The following is a 24,486-nucleotide window of genomic DNA, read 5'->3' on the forward strand; positions in this document are numbered from 1 at the left end:
ATCTCGTGCATGACTGATGACTCCATCATCGATGGATCTAATCGAGCCGCCGCCGCCGCCGCCTGGGACATGTTATATGCTGATGATTATTGCCCCGATCGCCTTGCCACCAAACAGCGTCGGCTTTGAGGCGCAGCACTAAAGTGGAAAAACTTTGCATGTCAATTGCATCCTCGATATATTTTTATAGAGTACTCTATTTTATAGGACCTTTTTGTCATCACGGTGGCTTGTCCTGCAAATAAAACGAAGCCACCAGGAAGTGAGGAAGAAGCCCCCGTTTAGTTATTTAGGAGCTCCTAAAATTCCTATCACAACGAATGTTTAGATACCGATTAGAAGTATTAAACATAGACTAATTACAAAACCAATTGCACAAATAGAGGTTAATTTGCGAGACGAATCTATTAAACCTAACTAGTCCATGATTTGACAATGTGGTGCTACAGTAAACATGTGCTAATGATGGATTAATTAGGCTTAATAGATTCATCTCGAGAATTAGTCTCCATCTTCTGTGTAATTAGTTTTATAATTAGCTCATGTTTAGTCCTCCTAATTAGCCTCCGAATATTCGATGTGATATGAATTTTAGTCTAGACTAAAGATCCAAACACCCTTGAAGAACCCTGCAAATCACCTGGGAGCTGGGGGGAAGTCCTGATAAGTCGAACAGCCTTGAAGAACCCTGCAAATCACCTGGGAGCTGGGGGGAAGTCCTGATAAGTCGAAGATTGCGTTCTTGCATGTCAGATTGCATCTTGGAACGGAGGTGAAAGCACGCATACGATAACAAATGCGATCAGGAAGCAAAGTTCGTAGGCGTCAAGCAACCTGGAATCCTATAAGATGTTGCAGAGAGAACAGAGAAACACCACCTGCATCCAATTGAAGCATTGCTAGCTTCCAGTATACTTGTCCGTCCCCCTAGCCACCACGCTGTCCATGATGTCCTCCACCTCAGCTGAGGCCGCCACCGTCTCCGGCGACGCTGCACCGCACGTTGTCGCTGACTTCGCCGGCATGGCTCAGCTCCTCAGCGACGGCACGTTCGTCCGTCACACGGACGCCGCCAGCGCCCTCCCTCCCGCGTCCTCCCCGTCCACCTCGTCCGCCCAGTGGAAGGACGTCGCGTACGATCCAGACCACGACCTCAAGCTCCGCATGTACAGGCCGGACAGTGCTGACGACGAGGCCGCCTCCGAGAAGCTCCCGGTGCTCGTCTACTTCCACGGCGGTGGGTTCTGCGTCGGCAGCTTCAGCTTGCCCAACACCCACGTGTCGTGCCTCCGCCTCGCCGGCGAGCTCCCGGCCATCGTCCTGTCGGCCGACTACCGCCTCGCGCCCGAGAACCGCCTCCCCGCCGCTCACGACGACGCGCGGACCCTCGTGTCGTGGATGCGCAACCAGGCCGCGTCACCCGCGGACGCTGATCCCTGGCTCGCCGAGTCGGCCGACTTCGGCCGGGTGTTCGTCACCGGCGACTCGGCCGGCGGGAACATCGCGCACCACGTCGCCGTCGCCGTCGGGTCAGGCATGCTCGGCGTCAGCCCGGCGCGCGTCGCCGGGTACGTGCTGTTCTGGCCGTTCTTTGCCGGCGTCGAGAGGACGGCTTCAGAGGCGGAGTACCCGCCGGGCCCGTTCCTGACGCTGACGGTGTCCGACCAGTTCCTCCGCCTGTCCCTGCCGTCGGAAGGGGACACGAGAGACCACCCGGCGGTGAACCCGTTCGGGCCGGACAGCCCCCCGCTGGGCGGCGTCGCGCTCCCGCCGACGCTCGTCGTGGCCGCCGGGCGCGACCTGCTGCGCGACCGCGTGGCGGGCTACGCCGCGCGGCTGAGGGCGATGGGGAAGCCGGTGGAGCTCGTCGAGTTCCAAGGAGAGCATCACGGGTTCTTCATCGTGGAGCCGTGGGGCGACGCCGGGGACGAGCTGATCCGAGTGGTCAGGCGGTTTGTCTACGGCAGCACATCGTGCAATTAGATCGTGATGAAGCCTTGTTCAGTTGTTCGTCAATCGTCATGTTTGTGCTTTTCTTGGGAGAATTTGGTGTGCTCTGTTTCTTCTCATTTTTTAAAAAAAATGAAAATGTTCCTACCTCTGCAAAAAAGCACACAACGTTCCGGTTTTACAAACTCGCAGCTGTGCTGCTTATGAAGGGGAAACGAGCACATAAGAATCAAGAAATAAAACAAGAAAAATTCTGCTTATGACAAATAAGGGGAAAAGAGCCTATAACGTTTTGGTTTTACAAACTTGCTGCGTGCTTATGACAAACTCTGTTTCTTCTCATGGTAGTGAATGCTGCGATCAAATCAGTTACTTGAGACAATTCCACTTATCATGTTAACGTAGTGCAGTCACAAAACTAGAAAAATGTTAGAGAAAAAAAATGGCATATAGCGGTCAGCGGAATACCCTGATGTAATTTTCCTCACTGATATTCACATGCCCACCCAATCCGGCCTGTGATCGGATACAACCTTGAGCTTCACGGCATGTACGCATCACACCGTTGTGAATGGGGACGTCATCAGAAACCTTTCTTTTCCTAGGCACCTTCCAGGTTGCGTCTGTTGACTGGCACGTGCTTGCACAAAGTCACAAAGCCAAGGAAAGCAAACACCGTTGAACATGAGACGAAATGCCGATTTGCTACCACCTTTGGTCCTTTGCGATTGCGTCGTCAGTATAAATGGAGCACTTCCTGCTTACCACACCATTCTCGCGCCTAGCTAGACTAGCTAACACCAACACCAACGATGTCATCTTCGTCACCGCCGCACGTCGTCGAGGACTTGCCCCACGTCCTCCAGCTCCTCAGCGACGGCACGGTGGTCCGCTTCGACGACTACAACACGCTCCCTCCCCCGGCCGTACCTCCCGCGCCACCCGTCCAGTGGAAGGACGTCGTGTACGACGCCGCCCACGGCCTCAAGCTCCGCGCGTACAGGCCGCCGGATGCCTGCGGGAAGCTGCCCGTGCTCGTCTACTTCCACGGCGGCGGGTACGTGCTCGGCACCTTCGCGCTGCCCAACTTCCACGCGTGCTGCCTCCGCCTCGCCGGCGAGCTCCCCGCCGTCGTCCTCTCCGCCGACTACCGCCTCGCGCCCGAGCACCGCCTCCCCGCGGCCCTGGACGACGCGGCGGCCGTCATGTCGTGGGTGCGCCTCCAGGCCGCGGCGGGCGGGGACCCCTGGCTCGCCGAGTCGGCAGACTTCGGCCGTGTCTTCGTCGCCGGCGACTCGGCCGGCGGGAACATCGTCCACCACGTCGCCGTCCGCCTCGGCTCTGGCGAGCTCCCCGGCCTCGGCCCGGCGAGCGTCGCGGGGCACGTCATGCTCTGCCCGCTGTTCGGCGGGGTAGAGAGGACCGCGTCCGAGGCGGAGCTCCCGCCGGGCCCGTTCCTGACGCTGCCGTTCTACGACCAGATTTGGCGGCTGGCGCTGCCGCGGGGCGCCACGCGGGACCACCCGTTTGTGAACCCGTTCGGGCCGGAGAGCCCCGCGCTGGGCGGCGTCGCGCTCCCGCCGACGCTCGTCGTGGCCGCCGGGCGCGACCTGCTGCGCGACCGCGTGGCGGACTACGCCGCGCGGCTGAGGGCGATGGGGAAGCCCGTGGAGCTCGTCGTGTTCGAGGGCCAGCACCACGGGTTCTTCGTCGTGGAGCCTTTCGGCGAGGCCGCCAGCGAGGTGGTCCGCCTCATCAGGCGCTTCGTGTACGGCGACGGCAGCGCTGACTCCAAGTGAGTTTGGGTGCTTCAGCTCTAATCCGTCCATGTGACAGAATGTTCAGCATCCAATGGTGCTGCTGTCATGGGTCCTTTGTTGTTTGTTGGAGTACTCGGACCATGGTTGCGTTGAACATTTTTGTAGTTGTATGGGCAGGCTTTGCAAGTCTAATTTGGAATAGTGACTGTCCATGCACGAAGCACAAATTGGCCCATGCAGCTACAGTAGTGAACAGTGACTACCACGATCATGATGCGTTCCGATATAGTTTAACCTGTCGCTGACACTGACAGAATGATGGCTCAGGAACTAGAAAGTGGAATAGGGGTGTTTGATACGAGCTGCTATACTAATAATTGCACAGATGACGCCTAATTCGCGTGACGAATCTATTAAGCTTAATTAATCCATTATTAAGTAAATGTAGCACCATATTGTCAAATCATGAACTAATTAGGTTTAATAGATTTGTCTCGCTAATTAGACTCCATCTGTGCAATTAATTTTATAATTAGATTATGTTTAATATTTCTAATTAGTATCAAACATCCGATGTGACAGACAAACACTCCCTAATAGGGCTGATAAAATCAGAGCATCCTTCACCAGCAGTAACTTGCAAAAGATTTGAGCCGCTGTCGAACTTGAAGGAAACAAAAGCCGGACAAGCCACGTTAGGTACGGCGCAACCATCAGCTACACTGTATGCTTTGATTTCTTGAGCACTAGGGCTAGCCTTAAGCCTTAACCCAACTCTTATCAGTTCACATATAAAGAAACTGGTCGATGATCTCGTCCCACTCTGACATGGCCCTGACGAATCGTTGACCCGGCGAGGAAGAACGACGAGCGGAACCAGCCGGCACGGCGGCCACACGAAGTCACGAACGCAGCAATTCCCCGAGCCGCCGGCGCCATTTCCATCGCCGAACCGCGAAACCAGCTCTGGTCTCCACCTTTTCAGCACGAAAATAGAAGTACTCGCCAAGTACTGGCCTACTGGGGGTACTTCTACCACTGCTCACACTCTCGTAACATTCGCGACGGATTCCACAGGTCGGCGGCCGCGAGAAATCAAAAGGAACTCCGTGGCCAGCTAGCTACTGTTTCCTGCCGCCGGCGACGTGGAATTCGCACCGAATTCTCTCCCCCGCACGACTTTCCCGGGGGTTAGTGGCCGTCCACATAGTGCGAGCGTGACGCCGAATCATAACCCCCACCAGCCAAAGCCAACCCGTGCAGCGCCTTTCCGTCTCAGTCCGCCTTTGGAATTGATGTCCCTCCCGCCCCGTTTGCTCGCTTCGCCGGGGACGGGAAGGAAAGGAGACGGCTTGTTCGGCGTTACGGCGTACGGCGACGTGGAAAGCTCACCTGTACAATGCTATTGACTATTGTAATGTAGAAATGGCCCCCCTCCCTCCGGCCCCCCTCCAATCGCATTTCGATTGGAGCATTATTCAATTCAGTGCGGTCTCCTCCTAATCCAGCTGCTCCAGCCTAGCTCACGTCGCTTCCACCAGACGCCACCGGGGACACCCTCCCTCTCACTGTCGCAGCAGAAAGGCGCGCCGCCGCGTTCCGTTAACCTCGCCGCCGTGCTGGCGGGCGCCGCGCCAACCTTTAGCTCCCGACGGCGGCGGGATCCGAGCTCCGGACCGGGGGGCGGTGTGTCCCCGGCGTCGACATACATGCCTCCATGGATCCGGTCGCGGACCCCTCGCCGTCGCGGCGGTCGCTGAAGCGGCGGCCGCCCGCGCGGTCGCCGGAGCTGTCGCCGAAGGCGGGGGGAGGGGAGCCTGCGGCTGCGGCGGAGGCGGAGGAGCTGATCCGGCGGGTGGAGGAGCTGGAGGCGGCGGCGGTGCGGCTGCGGGGGGAGAAGGAGGCCGCGGAGGAGGCGGCGCGCGGGCTGCAGCAGGAGCTCGACGCGGAGCGGGCCTCCGCGGAGACGGCGACCAGCGAGGCCATGCTCATGATCGAGCGCCTGCAGCGGGAGAAGGCCGCCGCGCAGATGGAGGCGCGCCAGTTCAAGCGCTACGCCGAGGGCCGCGAGGACCGGGAGCGCGAGGTCCAGGAGGAGCTCGCCTCGCTCTCCGACCTCGCCGCATCCTACCACTCCCGCCTCCAGTCCCACGGCATCGACCCGGACTCGTTCACCGACGAGGATGAGGAGGAGATGTACGAGGAGGGCGAAGAGGTGGAGCAGATCGACATGGACGCGGTCTTGGTGGAGCGGAGCGGCGGCGACCTGAGCACTGGCATGGAGCTGAAAGCCATGGTCGTTGACGGCGGTGGCGAGGAGGAGGAGGAGCCGTCGTCCCCCGTGGAGAAGGAAGTAGAGTACACGGTGGATGTTTCCTGCGCCAGCACGACGAAGGCGGCTGGGCCGGTGGTGGTGGCGCAGTATGTGGGGGACGGGAACTTGTATGCGAGGGTCGAGGCGCTGGAGGCGGACAGGGTGGCACTGCGGAGGGAGATCGCGGCGCTGCGGGCGGAGAGGGCGCAGGTGGTGATGGCCAGGGAGATGGCGCGGCGGCTTTGCTGGGAGATGGTTGCTGAGCAGAGAGCCATTGTGAAGAAACCAGCAGTCCCAGCGAGCAGTTTCTCAGTGATCAGGGTTTGCAAGGTATACATTTGCTAAGCATATTGGTCATTGTTGTCGAGCTGTTTTCTAAGTAACATCAAGTTTGTGAATTGAAGGTGCTAAATTTGACACATTTGGAGAACTCAGTCGCATTGCAGGAATTGATTTGGTAGTAAGATTTTTCCTGCTTTCTTTGATGAAATGGAATGTTGACAAGTTTTTGCTGGATGGGAGAAGTAATTTGATTCTTGACGTTTCAACGTTGGGAATGAGCATAGAATTTGGTGATTTGTTGTGGTGGCGTAGATGAAATAATTTGTTATCCTAAAGCTGCAAGATAGCTACTGCCACGATTATGCAAAATTTGGGTATTAGTGTTTTTTCGAAGGGTCGCTACTCGCTAATGAGGGACTCCATGGTCCATCTTCTGATTCCATTTAAGTGATCTGTCATTCGTGATTAAACTTGTAGGCTGAAGATACATGAAGAAGCGCTTCTGTAAAATTGGCTGAAGATACATGAAGAAGTGCTTCTGTAAAATTCGAAGTGCTTCAAAGTATTGAGAGGAAATTTTATATTTGCACGGTTTTGGTTTTTAGATAAGTATAGTAGTAGTTTTCATGGTAGAAATATATTTTTCTTTTGAGTTCCTTGATATATCTACACTAGCGAGTATGTGATATCATTAGTATCTTTGAACAGTTGACATTTTGCTCTCCATTTGTAATTTTTTCGGTCAGATCTTATAAAGCATCGACATTAAGATTTACAAACTTTTTCTTTAGTTGTTTGCAGCATAAGTAATCATATTATTGTACCCTAGGCCCATGTGCATGTTGTGCAATTCAATTAAGATTCATTGCTGCTGTTGATATTGGAGTTATTAGACACCATGTTGCTTTGTGAGATATTTATTACGCTCCTTATAAGTATCCATATTCATTTACTGTATGTGAGTAACAGTTGGTGTTTTACACTCATCACATTTATTTATTTTTGTCAAATTAATTCATGCGCATATTGATGTTTACAAAATGCCGCTCGAGTTGTGTGGATGACATAAACAAGTACTCCCTCCCTTTTTATTTATAAGGCGCACACGCGTATCAAGATTCAAACTTTGCAATCTTTGACCAATAATTTAACTATTTTTTTATTTTTTAATGTAAACTTTATATGGTTGGATTCGTCATCAAATATACTCTACAATGATCATAAGTTTATAACCAGAAGAAATATAATATGAGATAAATGAATGGTCAAAGTGTTATTTGGAAGACCGTGCCAAGTCACACCATGCCTTATAAATATAGATGGAGGGAGTATTTGACTTGTTTTACCTCGTATGCTTGCTTGATGTGCAGTTCAGTAAAATCCATTCATGCAGACTACAATAGAGTTATTAGACAAAATTATTCTTCCAAAACGTTTTCAGTGGCCCGCAGCTTTTGTTATAAAATTTGTGAATTGAGAGGAGCTCATTTACCAATCTTCTGAAATATGTGTGTTCAGTAAACACTTCCAGCCATTTGAGCTAGTTTTTGGTTGACCATTTGTTTTAGATAGATTTTTCTTCAACATTACTGAAAATTGATACAGTAATGATCTTCCGGTCTGAATTTTCCACATTTTTGCTTCATCCTCGAGAAAACTAACTTTTATTAATCTCTTTTCTGCAGTGGGTGCTCTCAATACTGTTTTGGAGAAACAGAAGTTCTACAGCCAAGTAGGTTATATATGATGGTTTTATTGTGCAGTGCCTATGATGGCCCTTTCAACTCTGAAGCACAACTGAACTGGTGCTCTGGATATTCCTAGGTATACCTTCGGTTTGTCCACTACATTCCTTGGCCTCCTGCTGCTTCTCGACAGATCCACAATGTTGAGTCCCTGGCGACGTCTGCCAAGGCCACAAGGATGAATACGACCTTCTCCATCACAGCCAAATGCTTGTAAATTCAGAGCTTTGAACAATTGAGCTTTGTTGTGCATGTGTATTTGATTTTTTTTTTACGTTTCTCTTTCCTTTTTCCACGTACAGTATTGGAGCTGTACGTTCTGGTTCTGAAGCTTTGAGCTTGCCGTATAGTGTGTTATTCAACCTACTAGGATTGAATAGCTTGTGATCTGGGGCTAACTGACCATGCTCTGTATAGAGTGTACATCGTAGTAATTCGTGGAACCTGATGTTGTTTGAGTTGTTGCTGTTTGATGCTAGTGTATAGTGCGCTATTCTGGCTCACGAATTCTTCGGTTAGCATGGATTGGTCATCTTCTACCCTTCTATTTGAACCAGCTGCTACTAAATGATGTCAGCGTTGACAAACTAGGTTTGCCTATCTGGCACTGATGCAGTGATGCGGATGCTTCATAATGAATTTTTTTCGACAGGGCATGTCATTTTCTCCTGTCATGCCAGAGCAGAAGCATGTGGGGGAAAATCAAACATAAATGGATTCAGGATCAGAACATGAAGAACAGAACAGCTTCTGTGCTATCATATAGGAGTATGTATCTACTACGTAATTGTCTGACATTTGAACTGGTCACTAGTCAGGATGCTTCTTATACCAGGAAGCTGAAACTCCCATGGAGAGGAGAGTGACATCATGCCAAGCAGCAACGAAACAAGCAAAACTCTGTGCGTGTGAAATTTGCCCCCGGGTGTGAAAATTTCCCACGAACAGCGCGAGGAAAAAATTGAAAAATTATCGTACACTCTATATATGCAATAACTTGTGACTAGAACAAGGGGCTGAGCTCATGGATGGCCTGCATGGTGTTGGGGGAGAAGATGAAGCCCGGGGGCAGAAGCAGCCCGGCCGCCATGGGCGACGGCAGCGTCGTCGGTGTTGGCGCCGGCGCGGCCTGGTGCTGCCCGAGCGTGAGCAGCAGAGGGTCGCCGCCCGCCTCGGCCGCCGCCGCCGGCGAGAAGCCTGCTGGCACGCACGGCGGCAAGGACGACGACGTGGCGGCGGGCGCGGGCTGCTTGCCGGTGAGCCGCTGCACGACGGTCATGAACTCCTGCGGCCTGGCGTGGACGACCTTGGGCGTGTGCTCGTACACGATCACCGGCTTCTTGGTGGAGCTGGATTTGGACGCCGTCGGCGACGACCCCCTTGACGACGCCGACACCTTCAGCGGCTGCGGCCGCGGCCCCCGGAGGCCCCTCTTGGAAGGAGACGACGACGCCTCCGAGGAATCCATGGTCACGGTCATGGTCATGGCAGCTGCACCAAGCTCCCTCTTCCTACTACCTGACGCTGCCGGCTGCTTGCTCAGTTGCAATCTGTCCTACGGATCACGGTGCGTCGCAGGGCTTTATATAGAGAGGAAATATAATTATATAAAGAGATGCAGCGACCGAGTGGATTGCATGCAAGTGGCGGTAGGATGTGTGTGTGTGACAGTGTGAGTACGATGTCGAAAGTCGCCGGTCAAGTACGGCGGGTGACCGTTGACATCTTTTCCGCTTCATCAGCTCCCGTGAAGAAGTCAGAGAACGAAGTTCCCTTCGGAAACCGGCCTGATCAGGGAGGTAGCAGCAGTGGTTAGCGATCGCCTTGTTTTTCCTCTTCGGCTGGCTGACGACGCTGACCGGAGACAAGCATCATGTCGATCGAGTAATGCGTGGCGCGTCCACAGTTCGCTCGATCGAGGCGTTCAAACCCTTTGTGGAGTGTGTTCACTCTGGATGGTCTTTGACTCCCTGGTAGTACAACTCATTAGCAGTACTCTTGCATCATGCCGTGGACTTTTGCGGTATGTTCTGGATGATCTTGCTGAGCCATTTGAAGTTTGAAGTCCTAATTGAGACTGATCGTCTGTTCGTGTTTAATTATCTTCACGGTGCCGCATACTAAGATGATGATACGCAGTTCTCATGCGTGTTCTGGGAAAGAAAGTGCAACGGTTGATTATTAGTAGTAAGTCCTTCTTGGTGACTTTTACGAAGTTCAAATCAAGAAATTCAACTTGAACTAACGTTGGATCTGAAACAGAAGTTGGTAATAGTTGGGATGTCCCAATCCCTTTTGACAAATGACGAGGCTTACCTTTTGTGACTAGTGGAAGATGGTCGGCGTTGGTTCCAGCGTCTCGAGGAAGCTGTACAGTCGAAGACTTGAAGCAGCTACGGAGTGCCGGTCAAATAACGGGTAGGAGACGACGGCAAAAGTTCCAAGTAACTTGAAAAAAGAAAAGTAGTGAGAGAGAGAATGAGAGTGTAAACTTGGAAGACCATGTACCAGGACGTTTTGAACGAAGAAGTCAACAGATCGAAATAAGTTTCAGTTCTAATTCAGCTAGCAGTACCTCTCTGGCATCACCCCCTGTTGCTTGTTCAGAGTTGCGGCTTCATTGATTAAGCAGCAAAGACGGCGCCGGCTAACCCAGGGCATAGTGCCTGGGATGTGATTGCTTCTTCAAAGCTGTTGAATTTGGCTCCGCATTAAATAATTTGCATACCCGTCCCAAAAAGGATGCAAATCTAGCATTCTTCACACGAATCAATGAACATGTAAAATGACGCATGTGCCTCTACAAAAGGAAAGTCACATCGATTCTTTTTTTTCCGTTCTCAAGTGCTGAAAGCCTGGAACCATCTCGGTGGTCCACGGACCAACATATGTGGCTTACAGCCACCACAGCTAAAATTGCTATGGGCACCCCGCACCCCACCGCTATTGATTTTTTTATATATCCATGCATCGGTGGGTCCCACATTTAGTTGGAGTTGCATCCTTTTTGGAACAAATTTCAAATGCTAGAGTTGCATCCTTTTCGCGACGGAGGGAGTAGAAACTTTCATGGTTGTATACTTGTGTTTGAGGTTTACAGCTCAATTTCAACATATTTATTTTGGGATGCCTACCTCAATTTTTTGACATTTGGATCACTTATCAACGGTTGCGATGAACCCCTCTCCTAACCTTATCTTCTCCCCACCCCCACCCCGTCCGCTTTCCTCATGCGAGCCTGACGGACGCGCGACCCCCGCGTCGCCGCTTGTCCCGAAGTCGAAACCAAGCCAACCACCGCTGCCGCCGCCCTTCGGCTCGCCCCCACCGTCCCTAGCACCGGTGATGTTCGCTGCCGTTCTCAGCTCCGGCGAGGCCCACCTGCCTCTTCCTCCTCTTTTTTTTTACTTCTTTCTTCCTCAGAGCTAGTCGGAGCTTTGCCCCTGCCCGGCTCCGGCGGCGCTGCCGCTGCTCCCACGCTAACCTGTCCCAGTGCTCGCCCCCACCGCCTCCACGGGCCAACTGGATATCCTCCGCAACTCGCAGCCAGCGGCACCCACGCCGCCACGCCGCCTCGCTCGCTCGAACCGCCACCACCACTCGCTACCATACACCCTGGAGCTCCTCTAGGTCCGCTGGACAAAGGTTACCCTCCTCCCTCTCCCGTACCCTAAAGGCTCGCCAGAGCTAGAGAAGATGGTGGCGGAGGTAGAGGAGAAGGAAAATGACGTGTTCACCGAAATTCGAGTGTGGGAGAGGGGAGGAATGAGCGGGGTATGATTTAGCTTTCCCCTTCATTTTCCTAAAAAAAAGAAAACACATTCATGTCAAGCATAAATGTTATGGATGACAAAGTGTGGGAGTATTGATTAATGTCATATCTACACTCAACGATAATGGTTAGCCCGTGAGCCAATCCTTTTTTTAACTGGCAAGACTTATCATTTATTAATTAATTAGGATCATGCCCGTGCGTTGCTATGGGCAAAGCAAAATTCCATCCATGACCACCTATCTAGTTGCCTTAAACAATACAGTCATATATGCATTGGATTTGAGAAGCACTATGAATTGGACTCATTTAACTTTAATATAGATTTTTTTGCAAAATATTTAACTTTAACATAGATGCGCAAGAAAATTTGACGATGTCATATGATAATGAGAACCACTTTATGTACAAATGAATAGGAGATGCAACATTCAGTAGCACACTCTACTGTTCTTGATAATGAAAGCCACCCCATATTCAGATTTGAGAGTTAGGAGCCAAAAGATGAACTTAAAACCAATACAAAATTTGGGAGTTTCAAAATAAATGACTGTTTCCAAAATCCTGACTCCTAACTATATGTTTGTTTGAAAATATTGATATTTGGCAATAGTTCCGATGATTCATTTGATTACTAGACAGTATTCAGGCTCCAGGCTAATCCAAATAAGTAATTCATAAATAGTATGGAGAAATTAACATTCACAAATGACACAATCAAGATATTTCAGATCACATGTCCACAGAGCATAAAAAGTCACAAGTCAGTATCAATCTGTCTTCCGTTAGATAAGCCATATCCTAAAATTAACATAAGTGTTCATAAAAGGAGCATCAACAATATTTTTCCATGAGGCCACATTTCACGGTGGACGCTACACATCAAATGGATTATACCTCTTTACAAATCACAACAGATTTCTAGAATTAAACATGGAGTGGTTCTACTGATCTACCTGACAATAACTCCGTCTGAATCTGTAGGACCAATTCACTTAAACAAGTAGAACAACATATGTATGCATCATCTTTAGCCTGCAATAGTGCAATCAAGTCATATAGTGATGGACAATTGTAGAAACACTATCTATAAATAACCATGACGAAAGAATAGATCATCATATCTACTCAAACATAATATTAAAACTGAATCTGCACAAAAGAAAACTTTCTTGATTATTTTTTCCTGCCAAATGTGCTTGCCTTTATGCTTCAGTTTTGTGCAAAAAAAAAACAGTTTCCAAGCCTTAAATCCTGCAAAGAAAACCAATGAATCGCAGGTTATTTAGTAAAAATGTGTATAGCCAATACCATAACATTGCAGGTTGTTCAGCGATTAGTTGAACATTTAATCAAATATCCCAAGTTTGGTTGCTTACAATCAACCCTGAGTACTGCAACAGTTGAAACAACTAAATTGTACAGGATGTTTACCTAATTGCTTTGGACAATTCAAGCAAAGTTCAGTACATAACAATGATCGGATTAGTAGGAGGGATAAATAATATGCTGGTACAGAGGTGGCCCTAAGCTTTGCATCCATTTTCGACTTGAACTCATTGTTATTTGTCGGAAATTGAACCATCTGAAATTTCAGAAACAAAGAACATAACTCAATAAGTACCATTTTATAGGCATTAAAAAGATGAAACTAAATTGCGCATGAACCCGTCTGCAATCCATTGACAAAGAACAAGTCTGCATAATGAAAGGCACAGCAGCACAAGACAAACCATATAAACTATGAAATAAATCTACAACATACCCATGAAGCTGTCTCCTTATCCGCTTCCAAACTCAATAAGTTTATCACATTTGGTTAATGGAGACCACGTGAACAGCTCCGCTTCTTGCTTCTCTTGCTCCTCTCCCGCCCGAATGTTCCTCACAAACTCCACAAAATGATCCTATCCCTGCAAATCAGATCACAAAATTGAGAACCTTACATTCATATAGCTAACTACCTACATTTCCATATCTTTGATATCATATTTGTGTTGAGCAGAGCAAGCAAGGACAACATTGTTTGTTTCAAAAAAAAAAAGATAAGCCGCTGAATCAATTTCCTAGTTAATCTTCACTAAAACAAAGAATATAAGCGCAGAGGTATTGAGCTTATAGTTCCACACAAGAAAAATAGACAACTTAATTAAGTGAAGTAATCAAACTTGTTAGATTTTACATGAACAAATTGAAGAAATCAAAGAGCAGGACAACGATGTGTAGTTACCTTATGTGTTCCTATGGTATTGGATCCAGCCCCCACATGGATCAGCTACAAATAGGCATTCTTGTGGTTACACCTTCCTGCACATATAACTAATTATTCTGTACTGGTTGTTACTAACTGGACTAAATTTCTTCACTTTCTTATTATTGCAAATGATTACCAGCCAGTCCAGTTTCTGACCAAATCTTGGTAATATCAGTCCTATTTGGGAACCTGACGTGGCAGTAGAATCCATTGCTTATGTTGATCGATCTGATAAGAACAAGAAACTTGACACATTATATTCCCTTTGGTGACATTCTATTGGTTCTCTTCTTCTCATCCTGTCTTCAAAAAATGAATTAATATGTATGAATTTCCTTATATTCCCAAAGCAAATATAAATTCCTCATGGGGCAACCAATCTTTCCCATCGGCTAAAAGGACAACTAACAGTTCTAATTATGGAGCAAATCAGTTACATTTGCAATCCATGTAGCAGGTAAAAGATGTGCTAAATCAAAATAAGTCTGAAGTACTTAGTAACATGCTTGATAATAAGATAGTACGGTTAGATCTAAGATAGAATGAACTAAAATTTTACGTGATAGAGCTGCATAAGTAGGTACAGATTGATTTGTAAAGGGGATTAAGATGGAATTGCAGGAGTAAATAAAAGATGGAATCGCAGGGGAGGAGAATGTGATACAATCGCATGGAGCAAACCCTGCTGCTCAATTCGAATGACAACCGCCAGCCATCCTCAAGCTCCACCTAGACCATGTCTCTCTCACTCCAGGTCGGTGTCGAGGACTCGGTGCTCCTCTACCTCCTCCTCCCTCCTTGGAGATCGCCACTTCGCCGGCCTGCGTGCTGCCGTGGACGACCGCCTCCTCCTCCTCCTCGATCTCCTTGCCACGCTCCTATGCATCCAATCGATATTCTCGTCAGGTCCATTGCTTACCTGGTTTACTGTGACATTGGTATAAAAAAATTGAGTCTTAGTATAAAAGAAACCACTGGTAGACTAAGTACGAGGAAAAATCTTCATAATACCGATGTACATTCTATCATTAACATTAGTCTGTGCTTTAGGGTTCACGTTTTCATTGTTGAATTCTTGCCCTTTCTTCCTATTGTACGACTCACGACGCATCTTGTTCAATTCATTCCTACGTTCGTCAGACATTGATGCAACTCTAGAGTTGTCCCTCTGCCTCTTGACCTCCTTAGGATCGAAGGCTTGTGGTGCTATTTGGCAGATCTTGAGAAACAGAGCTCTAGCACTATTTCTTTCAACTGGATCCATCTATCTTCAACTGCAAACCCATCACAAAGTATTACACGAGTTTAAGCATCTAAGTAGAAATCTGAGGCCAATCAAAATGTGGTAAAAATCTGAAGACAAACAAATGAAATGAAAAATCAGTGATACATGAAGGCATGTAGTATTTTGTACAAGAATGAGCATTCATTGGGTACAATTCATCTACTAAAAAATATTGCTTGTAAAATCTGGACAGGGACATGAGGATACTTTAAACATCACGGGAATTGAAACACGTATAGATAATTTGTAGTGTATATTAAATATTGCTGCAATTTAAAGCTAGATGATACTTTAATCTTCAGCACTGGGATATTTTAACTGACATTGATCTGACCCCTGAAGTAGAGGATCAACATACATGGGTGCCATTTTCTTCAGTCGTTAGGTTTTGAGTTAATATAACTCAACAGTTAACTTAATAGAAAATACCGTTCTTCTTCAGTAACAAATTTCAGTAGCAAATTAACATGAATTTAGAAATTGTTAGCTCTAACTATTTCAGATAGAATGGAACCTAGATGGATAGAATGGTTTAGAAACCAATGCACAACCAAAGTGCCAAACACAAATAGCCATACCGGGATCAGGATAGAAACTGAGCGATTGGAGTGTAGAACTCAGAAATTAGGATACTAACTGTTAGCCATGTTGTCCTGGTGTCAGATTTTGCTTCCTCGTGGAGCACCGGATAGGGAGAGGTGGAGCTTGTTAGGAATTTAGGTATTTTACGGTATATATTAATTTCGAATATTATTAAGTAAATAATGATTAGTGTGAGTGACTCAGAGCATGGGCGAGTGTTCATGTTTAACACAATTTTAATCATGAATAGAATGAAACAAAAGAACGTTCAGAATATACCAGGGCAGGACCATTGCCGGAGGCAATGAGTGTGCCATTCCCAGAACTGGAAGTATCAGACATTGAGTGTGCCATTCCCAGAACTGGAAGTATCAGACATTGTGCCTGAAACTTCGATTTGGGCTGTTCGATGTAGTCGATCAGAGTCGGTGCATTGACGATTTGGTGCAGCGCAGTCCCTCGGGCAACCTTCGGGAAGTAGTAGGATGCAGTTGTTCGCAGCGAGCAGTCGCGCAGAAGATACGCTCCCCAAAAACTTGATCGCCTACCTACTCGTGCAAGTGTCGCAGCAAGATGAAGTTTCGAAGATGCGAAACTAGCAGCGAGCAGCAGCAGAAAGGGAGAGTGAGTGATTTTCAGCGCACGTTAATCAGAGTACAAGCACCCTTTTTATAGACACAAGAGAAAGGAGATTGTCATAGGTGATTGATAGCTATTAACCAGCCATTAGTTACCAGTAACCTCCAACCGTTACTAGTCATTGGTGTCAGCCTTTTAAACCATGTCAGTTACCAGCTCAGCTCGGCTCGCCAAGCGAGCGAGCGCGTGTGGCACCCTTTCTCTCTTCCTCAACTTCTCAATTAGTGCATAGATAGTCCACCAATATAAGTTGGTTAAGATACTCCTTAACTACCCATTTGGAATTAACCACTTTAACCACTGTTGACGTCAGATTTCGTCATCAGTAGAATCGGCGTCAAAGAGGGAAGAAATCGAAAGAATACAGTTGGGAATCGGTCAAAAGGTGCTACAGTGTGGAATCGGTCAAGTGGCTTTTGCTTCGCTTCAGGTTCCCAATCGGCAGCCCTTTGCTGATAAGAAATCGCCCGACCAGGAAGGAAGACTAAAGTAGGCCTATATGGGCCTGGTTAGGTGGAAAGATAAGGTGGAGTTCAGCCCACGAAGCGTGGGGTAGTTAGTTTAACACGGATTGTGCTTGTAGATATTTGTTTTCTGTTTGAATTAGAGATAGAGTCCTACTCGGTTAAGAAAGATTATTTGTACGGGGCTATAAATAGCTACCTTTGTAAATCTGTAAGACAACAATCAATCAATACAACAAGTTACTTTATTCTTCATACTACTTTCAAGCAGGCGACTTCGCCATCGTTTTTTCTTCTCACGAGTTCGTGCGGGTTGGCAGGGCTGCATCATCTTGATCTCCGGCCGATTCTGTAAGTTCCGCTTATCGAGTAACGTCTAAGCTTTAACTTCCGGCGTATCGCTGTCGTTTCGTTTAGATTTATTCACCAGTTATCGATATCAACTAGATTCATAGGTTTTTTACCTGTTTTTCTAGCTTTTATCACCAGTTATCCCGCTAGGAATCGGTAGTATCGGCTTTTATTACCTTCTGTTGTTAGATCCGTTCGTTGCCGATTAGATCTTTTCCTAGTGTTATTTTCATAAGCTTTGTACCGATTGTTTTAGTATTTTTCTGTCTACAAGGCTATAAGGATCGCGCTCTCTCGTAGCCGGTTACTTTACTACAGTAAATCGGCTGATCTGCCGATTTGTCCTCTCGATCGGAAACTTAGCCGATCGTAGTTACCGAATTTGACACGTGTTCTTCCTTGCCAATCAACAGGTCAGATTGGCTGGCACGCCGCGCGAACCGCACCAGGGCATTCACCCGAACAGGAGCTAAGCAGATTCTCCCGGGTCGTGTGTCGGCCGCTGGACCGATTTCTAGCGCCAACACACTTTTGGCACGCCCGGTGGGACAATTGCAACCGCCGTTATGTCGAAAGCTGCTGAAATCACCGAAGATAACGTCATCGAAGTAACGGAAGCAGATCTAAAGGACGACCAAAGAGAAGATCTGAATCAGTATTTGGAGCAAGTCCGGAAAGCTTGCTTGAAATCCTTCAGTCGTTCCAGAAGCGGGGAAACTGTTAAGAAATCTCCTTTCACTACTCCTCGCCAGATCACGATTTCAGAAGATTCGGACAAGATGTCCGATATGATTCAGCAATCTCTTCATCACGCTTTCATCAACCAATCCTCGGTACTTTCAAACATGGTACACAATGCTGTTGTCAATTCCTTCGCCGGGGGTATACCACAGGGATACAGGGGGCCTACGTATTTTCAGCCGATTCCACCAAATCAGGCTTATCAGGCTTCTCAGCCGATCCAATCCTCCGTCGGAGGGATCGGTGCCTCTACGTCATCAATTCCTTTGGGATACGGAGGAGTCGGTGCCTCTACGTCGTCAACTCCTGTGGGACACGGCTCCGTCCAGCCGTCCACTACACCACTCCCTCCAGTTATTCCTTTACCCTGGGGGGCACCTCTAAACATGACCGGTTTGAATCAATCGGTCAGCCAAGGGAATCCTCTGTTCCAGACACCTTCCCAAACGGCCACTCGGCCGATCATACCTCCATACCAACCTATCTCTCCGGAGGTCAACAAGACGTCAGAGCTCATGCTATATGATGAAACGAGTGGTGCCTACAAGCAGCCGTCCTTTACTACACCACCGGCTTATACTCAGATACCACCGTTTCACCAATCCCCTTTCATTCAAGCTCCGATCTATCAACATGTGCCGATTCCGCCGCCAGTTATTCCCCAGCAACAACCAGATTGGGCGGCGCAAATCGCAGAAGTGATGCAAGAGCAATTCGGCTTGAAGCCGAAGGTTCAAACTTATACCTACAGGACACCATACCCGTCTACATATGACTTGTTGCCGTTTCCCCATCGGTACAAAGTTCCGGATTTCACTAAATTTTCCGGAATGGATGATACTTCTACCGTAGAACATGTGAATAGATTCATCATCCAATGCGGCGAAGCAGCTACGCAAGATGCCCTGCGGGTACGGTTGTTCTCGTCATCTTTGTCTGGATCGGCTTTCCAATGGTTCACCACTCTACCACCAAACTCGATTATCACATGGGCCGATCTAGAAAAGCAATTTCACAAGTACTTTTATGCTGGAGTCCACGAAATGAAGCTATCTGATCTGACTAGCCTCCGACAACGAAGCGATGAGCCGATACCCTCGTACATACAGAGGTTTCGGGAAATCAGAAATAAGTGCTACTCCTTGGCTCTAACTGATGCACAGTTGGCCGATATAGCCTTCCAAGGACTACTGCCACACATCAAGGAGAAATATGCGTCACAAGAGTTCGAGAGCCTAAGCCAGATTGTCCACCGATTGTCCGGACAAGAAGTGCGTCCATTTGACCCAAGGAGGAATTTCCAAAAGAAAGTAGCATTCCTGGAAGAAATAGAGGACGAAGAAGACGCCGAAATCGGGCTTGCAGAGTGGATTAAGGGGAAGAAGCCAATATCATGCCCATTCGGCAAAAAAGAGCCGGAAGCATTCGGTTTCGATACCACTAAAGCTGACAAAATATTTGATCTTCTACTCCAGGAAGGACAGATTAAACTATCACCTTACCACACAATCCCCTCTGCCGAGCAGTTGAAGAAGATGAAGTATTGCAAATGGCACAATGCCACGTCGCATGATACCAATGAGTGCAAAATCTTCAGACAACAAATACAGTCGGCCATTGAACAGGGCAGACTCAAGTTTGAAGTGCCGACAAAACCGGCCAAACCAATGAAGATTGATCAGCATCCGTTCCCTACCAACATGGTGGATACGGGTAAGAATCCCCTCCAAACGAAGGTGCTGACATCCGAATCGGCAAAAAAGAGTGGCGCTGTCGATCCCAGGAATCAAGTCTCGTCTGAAGACATCAAGGGGAAGCGACGGATGGAGGCCGATGACGATGAGCCAGAAGGACCACGCATTACCTCCCAGTTCTTGCTCCAAAAATACCAGCGCCAACATGAACGATCAAGGTCCCGAGAGGAAGCAATACGTCGGCACGAGGAACATTGGAGATGCCCATTCTTCATCCACTGTTGGGAAAATAACCTCAGACTTCCATCAGCTGATACGTGCCCAGAGTGCAACGGCCCCTATCGAAACAATCGGCCGTTCACAAGGTCTCGCTCTAGAGACGGAAGGCCAGAACCGATCAGCAGGAATCGGCGAATCTCAGATGATCAACGCCCTTCCATGCGTGATCGGCTGGGGGGCAGAAGCGACCGATATGATCGGTCAGAAGGAAGAGGCCATGATAGGCAGGGGGGCAGAACCGATCACCACGATCAATCAAGTAGCAAAACCAGCGTTCACAGCCGGCTCGAAAACATGGCCGATGCGCGGGTGACAGACGAGAACCCGTTAGGACGCGAACCAGAACGGGAACGCGCTGGGAGAGAAGGGAGGCCAATAAACCCCAGATGGTGCCCCGACGGTTTAACCAAATCACAAAAACGGAGAATCCAACGCCTCCGCCAATGGGAACAGCAAGAAGAAGAGGGCACGACGGACAAAAAGCAAGAAAGGCCTCGGGTGTGGCGCCCCAAGAGAAGCGACAAAGGCAACGACGAGTCGGCAGGTGACGAATCGGCGGCTGAAATCAATATGGTTTTCATATTGCCGATGGAGTTCATGACCCCCGCCGATCAACAGGATGTGTCGGCGATAGAGGAACAAACAGCAAGGTTGGTTTTAGAACCGATGACGGCCACGTTCGAAAAGCCCGAAGACGACGAACGACAACATATGAAGGCGTTGTTCCTTAAAGGGCATGTTGACGGTCGCCCCCTCACTAAGTTGATGGTCGACGGGGGAGCTGCCGTCAACATCATGCCATATGCTGTACTCCGAAAGCTGGAAAAAAGCGACGACGACCTGACCAGGACCGACATGATGCTCAAGGACTTCGAAGGCAAGGTGTCAAACGCTCGCGGTGCCCTCTGCGTCGACCTCACCATCGGCAGTAAGACCCTTCCTACCACATTTTTCGTCATTAACGGCAAAGGGTCCTATAATATGCTTCTTGGTCGAGACTGGATACACGCAAACTGCTGCATCCCATCGACTATGCATCAATGCCTTGTACAATGGATCGGCGATAACATCGAAGTGGTCAAAGCCGACTCCGCGTACAGCATCGCAGCAGCCGACGCAAAACATTGGAGCTGCGAAACTGTCAAATGCATATCAGGTAGGGTGTGGGAAACCGATTTCCTGAAGGTCACCGATGTTGGCCTACAGCCGATCCGAGCAGTCGGCTCCGAAGAAGCGCAGTAAATGGATCAGTCCGCCAGAGAAGACGGGAAGCTGGGACACGGATTCACGTCGGCCGATTCTTTAGAGATGGTAGATTTAGGTGACGGGACCAAACCAAGGCCGACTTTCATTAGTGCAAATTTAGATCCGGAGTACAAGTGTAAATTAACAAATTTATTAAGAGAATTCAAGGATTGTTTTGCGTGGGAGTATCACGAGATGCCCGGATTAGATCGATCTATTGTTGAACATCGGCTACCCATAAAACCAGGGTATCGGCCGTACCAACAACCCGCACGACGATGCAATCCTAAAATTTTACCGGACATAAAAGCCGAAATAACTCGGCTAATCGAAGCAAAATTTATTCGGCAATGTCGTTACGCCGAGTGGATTTCCAATATCGTACCGGTGTATAAGAAAAACGGGAAGTTGCGCGTTTGCGTCGATTTCAGAAATCTTAATCAGGCTACACCAATGGATGGCTACCCCATGCCTACGGCCGATGTACTGATCGACGCCGCCGCAGGGCACAAAATTATTAGCTTCATGGATGGGAACGCCGGATACAATCAAATACTTATGGCCGAAGAGGATATACCCAAAACGGCTTTCAGATGTCCAGGCCATCTCGGTCTGTTCGAGTGGGTGGTAATGACTTTCGGGTTGAAAAATGCTGGTGCTACATATCAGAGGGCTATGAACTATATTTTTCACAAGCTCATCGGCCTCCTGGTGGAAATCTACATCGACGACGTCGTGGTCAAGTCCAAAAGCCACGAGGAACACCTAGCCGATTTGCGAAGGGTCCTGGAGTGTACTAAAAAACATGGTCTTAAGATGAATCCCAACAAATGCGCTTTCGGCGTCTCCGCCGGACAGTTCTTAGGATTCATGGTGCACGAACGAGGCATTGAAGTCAATCAGAAGACCATAGCGGCTATCAACAAAGTCGTCGCCCCACAAAACAAAACTGAGCTACAGTCTCTAATCGGCAAGGTAAATTTCATCAGAAGATTTATATCTAATCTATCTGGACGAATTCAGGCGTTCACACCACTTCTGAAGTTAAAGCCAGACCAGGAGTTTATATGGGGAGAAGAACAACGCAAGGCATTAGAAGACATCAAGCGGTACCTAGTCTCACCCCCAGTCCTGGTTCCTCCTCAAACGGGTAAGCCGTTTAAACTATATTTATCAGCCGATGACAAAGCTATTGGGTCGGCTCTAGTCCAAGAGTTTGAAGGCAAAGAACGGGTAATTTATTACGTTAGCAGAAGACTCCTGGATGCCGAAACAAGATATCCTCCAGTAGAGCGGTTGTGTTTGTGTCTTTACTTCTCGTGCACCAAACTCAGACACTATCTACTGTCGGCAGAATGTATAGTCGTATGCAAAGATGACGTAGTGAAATACATGCTGTCACTGCCGATATTGAAAGGGAGAATCGGCAAATGGATTTTGGCTTTATCAGAATTCGACCTACGATACGAATCGGCAAAAGCCGTCAAGGGTCAAGTCATGGCCGATTTCGTTGCCCAACACTGTGGGCCAGAGGTCACCTTCGTAGAACCGGCGCCTTGGCAGTTGTTTTTTGATGGGTCATCATGCGGAGCCGGATCGGGAATCGGCATCGTCCTCATATCGCCTCGGGGGGCAAGATATGATTTTTCTCTGCCGATAGAAACCGCCGCAACAAACAATCAAGCAGAATACAGAGCTGTATTAAAAGGCTTACGATTATTAAGAGAGATCAAGGCCGATTCTGTCGAGGTCTTCGGAGATTCGATGCTAATTGTGGATCAGCTAACCGGAAAAGCTGAGTGCAAAGATGATATATTGCGACTCCATCACGAAGATTGCTTACAACTGTTGAAAGAATTCAGATCGGCAGTAATCGAACACGTCCCAAGAGACCGCAACGAAGAAGCAAACAAACTCGCTCAACATGCATCTGGGTATCGGCCAATTCTGGGCGCCATGGCCTTAGAGCTTGCAGCTGATGATTGGCGTAAGGAAGTTGCCGATTACCTAAAAGATCCTTCCAAAAAGGTGGAGCGACGAGTGCGTTTTCACGCTACCAAATACGTGCTGCTCGAAGATGATCTGTTCTACCGAACGATCGATGGTGTTCTTCTTAAATGCCTTGGAACAGAAGAGGCCAAGACTCTAATGGGAGAAATCCATGAAGGGGTGTGCGGGGCTCACCAATCAGCACATAAGATGAAGTGGATGATCAGAAACAATGGATACTATTGGCCTACGATCCTGGAAGATTGTTTCAAATATTATAAGGGTTGTCAGGAGTGTCAAAAGTTTGGAGACGTCCAGCGTGCACCCGCATCGGCCATGAACCCCATCATCAAACCATGGCCGTTCAGAGGGTGGGGAATAGACCTTATCGGCCAAATTTATCCGCCATCAAGCAAGGGGCACAAATTTATTCTGGTCGCCACCGATTACTTCACCAAATGGGTGGAGGCAATCCCACTAAGGAATGTGACTTCGGCTATCATGGCCGATTTCGTAAGGGATCACATCGTCTACCGATTCGGTATCCCTCAAACTATAACGACCGATCAAGGAACAATGTTCACATCGGGAGAATTTGAGCAATTTACGACCGATATGGGCATCAAGCTGCTGAATTCGTCTCCGTATTACGCTCAAGCCAATGGTCAGGCAGAATCTTCCAACAAAGGAATAATCAAGTTGATCAAAAGGAAGATTGAAGAATGCCCTAAGAAGTGGCACTTATGTTTAACCGAAGCCCTATGGGCATACAGGATGGCCTGTCACGGGGCTACCAAGTTATCCCCCTACCAGTTGGTATACGGTCATGATGCAGTGCTTCCATGGGAGTCAAGGGCAGGATCAAGGCGCCTTTCACTGCAAGACCAATTGTCGGCCGATGACTACTCGGCTCTGATGAAGGGAGAACTTGATGACTTGGCCGGCCAACGACTGAGAGCTCTAATAAGCATCGAAGAGAACAAAAAAAGAGTGGCCAGGTGGTATGATAAAAAGGTCAAAGTCAAACAGTTCTCCCCTGGAGATTTGGTATGGAAGTTGGTACTACCGATCGGGTCGAAAGATCCTAAATTCGGCAAATGGTCTCCTACCTGGGAAGGGCCGTATAGAATCGGCAGATGC

General features: G+C 48.4%; 4 protein-coding genes across 7 annotated transcripts; 3 read left to right on the forward strand and 1 right to left on the reverse strand.

The window, feature by feature from the left end:
- Positions 1–607: 607 nt before the first annotated feature.
- Positions 608–2,198, forward strand: LOC101765023 (probable carboxylesterase 15). The gene has a single exon (XM_004986142.3). It carries the CDS (start codon positions 946–948, stop codon positions 1,981–1,983), a length of 1,038 nt encoding a protein of 345 aa, XP_004986199.3. The 5' UTR covers positions 608–945; the 3' UTR covers positions 1,984–2,198.
- Positions 2,199–2,711: 513 nt separating this feature from the next.
- Positions 2,712–3,911, forward strand: LOC101757014 (probable carboxylesterase 15). Its single transcript, XM_004981433.3, has one exon. It carries the CDS (start codon positions 2,763–2,765, stop codon positions 3,747–3,749), a length of 987 nt encoding a protein of 328 aa, XP_004981490.1. The 5' UTR covers positions 2,712–2,762; the 3' UTR covers positions 3,750–3,911.
- A 1,089-nt stretch (positions 3,912–5,000) lies between these two features.
- LOC101757414 (myosin-binding protein 7) lies at positions 5,001–8,569 on the forward strand. Of its 4 annotated transcripts, XM_022823132.1 has the most exons (4): positions 5,024–6,354; positions 6,429–6,481; positions 7,992–8,038; positions 8,131–8,569. In XM_022823132.1, the coding sequence occupies exons 1-4, from the start codon at positions 5,428–5,430 to the stop codon at positions 8,196–8,198; spliced, it is 1,095 nt and encodes a 364-aa protein (XP_022678867.1). In that variant the 5' UTR covers positions 5,024–5,427; the 3' UTR covers positions 8,199–8,569. The 4 variants fall into 4 exon arrangements, with proteins under 4 accessions (XP_022678866.1, XP_004981492.1, XP_022678867.1 ...); XM_022823131.1 differs by having other exon boundaries at positions 5,001–6,354; positions 7,992–8,569; XM_004981434.4 differs by lacking the exon at positions 6,429–6,481 and having other exon boundaries at positions 5,066–6,354.
- Positions 8,570–9,054: 485 nt separating this feature from the next.
- LOC101758074 (protein MKS1) lies at positions 9,055–9,537 on the reverse strand. Its single transcript, XM_004981436.3, has one exon. It carries the CDS (start codon positions 9,535–9,537, stop codon positions 9,055–9,057), a length of 483 nt encoding a protein of 160 aa, XP_004981493.1.
- Positions 9,538–24,486: the final 14,949 nt, after the last annotated feature.

Source organism: Setaria italica, chromosome IX (genome assembly GCF_000263155.2).
Source record: "Setaria italica strain Yugu1 chromosome IX, Setaria_italica_v2.0, whole genome shotgun sequence".
In the NCBI taxonomy this organism is placed as follows: domain Eukaryota; kingdom Viridiplantae; phylum Streptophyta; class Magnoliopsida; order Poales; family Poaceae; genus Setaria; species Setaria italica.